The sequence below is a fragment of the Hordeum vulgare genome, chromosome 7H, assembly GCF_904849725.1.
Source record: "Hordeum vulgare subsp. vulgare chromosome 7H, MorexV3_pseudomolecules_assembly, whole genome shotgun sequence".
In the NCBI taxonomy this organism is placed as follows: domain Eukaryota; kingdom Viridiplantae; phylum Streptophyta; class Magnoliopsida; order Poales; family Poaceae; genus Hordeum; species Hordeum vulgare.
This window is the reverse complement of record NC_058524.1, coordinates 24,035,978-24,041,209: the sequence shown is the minus strand read 5'-3', so window position 1 is coordinate 24,041,209 and position 5,232 is coordinate 24,035,978. Positions and strand designations below refer to the sequence as shown.

General features: G+C 43.7%; 1 protein-coding gene across 4 annotated transcripts; it reads right to left on the bottom strand.

Moving 5' to 3' along the window:
• Positions 1–1,717: 1,717 nt before the first annotated feature.
• On the bottom strand, positions 1,718–4,856 carry LOC123411008 (probable ribosome-binding factor A, chloroplastic). Of its 4 annotated transcripts, none has more exons than XM_045103923.1 (4): positions 4,507–4,853; positions 4,232–4,405; positions 3,328–3,536; positions 1,718–2,162 (listed from the first exon to the last, which is right to left on the bottom strand). In XM_045103923.1, exons 1-3 carry the CDS (start codon positions 4,813–4,815, stop codon positions 3,381–3,383), a joined length of 639 nt encoding a protein of 212 aa, XP_044959858.1. In that variant the 5' UTR covers positions 4,816–4,853; the 3' UTR covers positions 1,718–2,162; positions 3,328–3,380. The 4 variants fall into 4 exon arrangements, with proteins under 4 accessions (XP_044959858.1, XP_044959860.1, XP_044959857.1 ...); XM_045103925.1 differs by lacking the exon at positions 1,718–2,162 and adding an exon at positions 2,382–2,535; XM_045103922.1 differs by lacking the exon at positions 1,718–2,162 and adding an exon at positions 2,526–2,934 and having other exon boundaries at positions 4,507–4,856.
• Positions 4,857–5,232: the final 376 nt, after the last annotated feature.

Sequence of the window (5,232 nt, the reverse complement as noted above, 5' to 3'; positions counted from 1 at the left end):
TGAAAATGGAAGCATAACAAATTTAGCGCCAAAATATGGGTTCATATGCTTGGAAGCTCTGTATACAAGAAGCATTGAAAAAAAAGGAATTAACAAAATTTGTCATAATATATTTGTAGCACCGAGAAATATTGATAACAATTGTATATACAAAACAATCTAGGCAGGCAATAAACATAAATAACAAGATGAATCCGGCTGCTCGATGAATTACAAAGATCATTCTGTTGAAAAAAATAGAAGTCAACAAAAACTTGGGCAATGCACAAAGTGCACAAACCTTTGATTTGGAGATGGGGAGCTAAAAATAGGGGTGGAATATTGCAATCCAAAAGGCATGTACTCGGCCAATTTGGACCCCGGGTGCAGCCAATTCAGCCGATGGGGGTGGCGATTGACAGAACACCGCAGACTCGGTCGGCGGCCTCGCATCGATGGAGAGGATAGGGGGTAGCCGTGCTGCTCGGCGGGAAGGATCGATGGAGCAACATTGGGGCAGAAGTTGTCCGGTTCGGTTGAAGATGCGAGGCGGATCAAGGTGGAAGCGCGGGGCGGATCGAGGTGGGCGGTGAGGTGGATGTGCGGGGTCGCGTCGATGGCTGGCCGATGGAGTCACCATGCGACAACGACGGACTAGCGGATCTAGCGAGCGAGAGCTGGCGGTGAGGCGGGTAGCTCTCGGGCCATAATGGACGAAGCAGAGTTTTGGGTCCCGACTAATAAGTGCGAGGGGATTACACGCGGATTTAAGCGTTCGGGGTTTTCTTCTTCTTCTTTAACCCATATATATATAACACATTTCACAATGATAAAAAAATCCACACAATAATTTCACGTGTACATCCGGACATTCTATGTTTGCACACAAAAACTCGGAAAGAAAGAACATTTTTTATGGCATGTATCAAAAAGATAACAAAATGTCTTGCGAATAGCTATAATGAAGCACCGAAAATTGTATTTTTACACAACCCGTAAAAAATATTCTTTTTCATAGAAACTTTGCGGACGAACATATAATGTCCAGATATACATGCGGATTTTTTTTCTTGGTTATTTAACTTTTTAAAATATGTATTTAGACAATTGGTGTATCTACATCTATGAGCCAAAGTGAATTTCCCCCCATTATCCCTTATACTCCGTGTTTTCACCTCCAGCCAGGTATTGTCTTATAATGGTTACATCATCTAATCATTTAAACCAATAAGGCTTTGTTAGGTTCCCTATAACCAAACAAGCCCTCAAGAGAAAACCTACTAATAAGTTAAATGAAGTCAGGTATTGTCTTATAATGGTTACATCATCTAAACCAATAAGGCTTTGTTAGGTTCCCTATAACCAAACAAGCCCTCAAGAGAAAACCTACTAATAAGTTAAATGAAGTCTGATACATAATATAGGATAGAATAGTTGCATATAGAATAGAATAGTACTCCCTCTGCAAAGAAATATAAGAACGTTTAGTATATAGAATACAATAGTTATGCCCCCGTTGCAACCAACGGGCAATCACCTATATAGTGAAATACATTGAGGCGCCTGATCCATTGGATGCACATCCGATGGACGGGGACAAAGTGACTGAAACGAAAAAGTTTTTTCAAGCGCCTAACATATAGTCACCCCCAAATCTTGTAACCAACAAATCATAATGACTCCACTGAATGTGTAGGTTGCTACCCTTTTGACCCAAATATAAAACCCAGCACTGCAATTTCAAAACCAGGGCAGGAAATTTGCCCTTCCAATTTATAATGGGAAGCTTGAATTCTTGTATCTTACAGGACAGGACCGCCACCAAAAAAGGAACGAACAGTCCATGTTACCTACCCGCCTTTGGGCTACAAAACATTTTGAAGGGAGATGTACAAGACAGCTCCCAAACCAGATACAAAATGGAAAAATGAAAGGCATGTTCAATCAGCGGCATGAATAGACTCACGCAACAGGTGGACATAACAGGGACTGGTTAGCATACAGAACAGGATGGACATCAGCGAAACTGTCTCCTATTGAGGGTCAGGTCAGATACTGATCTGGTGAACATGGTACGATATTATGCCCGCTGAATTCGCTTCAGATATCGTCGGTCTTCAAATGTTGTGATACCACGGAGCTCTTTGCCGATGAGGTGGACAAGGAAGAAAACTCTAGGAGAACTGCACAGATAGACAACACCAATTATAACACTAACACTTGATAAGTTCTCATCGTTACATCGTCACCAGATGTCATATATGTTACTTGATGAACAGCAACATTATGCCTCCGTTTCGAGAAAAAAAATTGCATCAACAAGGTAACATATTATGTGCTACAGGCTGACATTTCCAAAGTGGCACGTTGGATATGCTAAGGACCTGTTGATCCAATCCAGGTTTTCTTGAAGGAAATTGGCTTTAGTGTAAATTCAGCCAGTTTTCAGGTAAAATAGTTTGGCATTGCCTGCCTGCCTTTGGCCTTTGCATCTTACAATTGCAGGAACACCACCAAAAAGGAACCACCAGAGAACATTGCCTATCTGCCTTTGGCCTTTGCACCAGAAAACAATTTAAACAAAGATGTAAAAGACAGCTCAAGGACCAAATAGAAAACTGAAAAGTGAAAGGCAAGTGCCTAGCTGCATGTTCAGTAAGATGAATAGACACACAACAGGTGGCCTTAACATAACAGGGACCAGTTAGCATACAGACAAGGATGGATATCAGTGGAAACTGTCTCCTACTGATGGTCAGATACTGATCCGGTGAACATTGTATGATGATAATGCGTCCTCTAAATTGTCTTTAGATATCGTCAATCTTGAAAGAATGGATATTGCCCTGATTCTTCTAATTGACAGCATAGACGTCTCTGCGAAGCTCTTCAAGCATTGAGATACCATGGGGTGCTTTGTCATCGAGGTGAACGTGGCACTAAACTCTACAAGAACTGCATACATGGATAATGCCAATCATCACATTTCTAAGAACTTTGTAGGTTTTCATCATCAGAACATATAGCATTTGTCACTTACTGAACTGCAGTAACAAGGTAACAACATATTACATGCTACAAGTTGACATTTCCAAAGTAGCATACTTAATATAGCACTAGGGACATGTTGACCCAATCCAGATTTTTTTAATTAAATTGCTTTTACTGTAAATTCAGTTACCGCTGAAGTTAAAATGGTTTCTTTTTAGTTGCCCGCCTAGTGTCTCATCCATGACTTTTAATAGCACACAGGAGTATAGCCTGTCATACATACGCATTGCATGAGCTAACCTAAATACTATGGCAACCTGCCATACTTAAAGAGCTTGCTCAGGGCAAGAAACAGACCTGATGAGCTCTGAAGTTGAACGAATGGTGACTGAGCTTTGAGAACGAGTGGGCTATTTTACATAAATTATGTCCTCCTCGTCTGGCTCATCCCCCTCCCAGTCACCATCTTCTTCTTCTACCATATCTGAAGCTTCTCCATCTTCTTCTTCGCCATTACCTTCTCTCTGCTCCCTTTCCTCCTTTAGTTTGTCCAGTATAGTAAGAATCTGCGGAGGTGAATCGGTTAGAGAAAGATCTTCCTGGTATGAGAAAAATGTGAAAATGCTCCATGTGAAGATTCTTTGTGGTAATCATACAGATCCTACAACAGATTAAAATGCCCATTCTATAGACTCTGAGGTATACAAAAACTGAAGCATTTCCCGCTTTTGAGCTAGTTTCCGGCCCTATAGAGAAGTACACATCTAATATATTATCGACAGAACATATACAGTGATTCTTATCCATATAACAAGGAATGATGATTCTAATTTTCACCTCATACTTAACTGCAAATACACAACAGAATGTAACCAGAGAAGCAAACGACTGTCACCTGTCACGTACATCGCGCAAATTGCAAGCGAAGAGAAACGAGATCAGTTAAGATAAATATTTTGTACTACGTTGTACAACAATCACAGAAGCCGGTATTGAATGATCATGTATCAAATATATGCTCAGGCGTTTAATTAAAGAAATGCGGTGTCTATAACTCTGCTCTGCAGCAGCAACGGTGGTAGTAACAAATAGCAGGCAGTGAATACTGAATAAGGTCTAACCATGAACCAGTGAGAAATGAAAAGTGGGTGACAAATGGTGCAGCTAGATGAGTATGTTTTTTGGCAACACAGGAACAAACTTGCACTTCGTAACACGTCTATGTCTGTCAGAACAAAAACAAAAACAGAACCATGCATACCCTGCTTCCGCGCTCCATGGACTCGTCCTCGATGAAGCGTATCTCGGGCGTGAGGCGCAGCTTCATCCGCTTGCCAATCTGGCTCCTGACGTACTTGGTCTTGTCCTTGAGCCCGGCCATGGCGACCTTCTTCCCCCTCTCGTCCCCAAACACGGACACATACACCTTGCACACCTGCAGACCAACAGACAAGGAACCCAGCATCAATACGACAGCTCGAAATCCCAGACTGCACAGCCACATCGTATGAGGGGAGGACAAGGACAGGGCGCGACCTGGAGGTCGTTGGATAGCTCGACGTCGGCGATGGTGGTGAGGGAGGAGAGGTAGCGGTCGGCGCCGAGGGCGGCCTCGGGGAGGACGGCGCGCTGCATGACGGGGTCGCGGGTCAGCATGTCCGCCAGCTCCCGCTGGATCTGCTTCGCCACCATCCGCACCCGCCGCTCCTTGGCCATGCACCGCACCACGCGCAGCGACGTCGACGACCACGACGACGGCGACGGCAGCCGCCGCACGGAGACGGGCACCGCGGCGGCGAGGGCCCGCGGCAGCGGCGGGGACACCAGCGGCCGGCACGGGAGCATCGTCGCGGGGTGCGGTGGCGGGGGGGATTTTGCGCCGTCGGCCGTCGCTGTGGGGGGGAGTGGGAAGGGGGATAGTGTTGAGAATCCAACAATATCTCCCGGGCTGATTTTAAAAGGGTTTCCCAAATAAATGTGCAAAAAGTATTATTTGAAGTAGACTATAATTATAAAATCTTTTGTTCAACTCCATTCAAAAAAATTGTAGGAAAATGACGCCAAATTTGAGCTTTTTTGGGGGGCAAATTACCGTGGCACAAAAAAAAAGTTTTCATTTATGGAAGAGTAAAATGCATTCATGGTATCTGAACTTGAAGAAAGCACGCTTTGATCATTGTACTGAGAAATACATCAAATACGGTTACTGAATACGACAAGACGTGATTGTACGATCACTGTTTACTTTATGCCACTTGTTGC

Bases quoted from the DNA above. Each gene is read 5' to 3' on its own strand.
- LOC123411008 (XM_045103922.1), bottom strand. From the start codon at position 4,815: ATGCTCCCGTGCCGGCCGCTGGTGTCCCCGCCGCTGCCGCGGGCCCTC. The intron at 4,406-4,506 runs GTCGCGCCCTGT...GTTGGTCTGCAG, and splicing joins AGCTATCCAACGACCTCCAG to GTGTGCAAGGTGTATGTGTC. The intron at 3,537-4,231 runs GTATGCATGGTT...TCACCTCCGCAG, and splicing joins CCATGGAGCGCGGAAGCAGG to ATTCTTACTATACTGGACAA.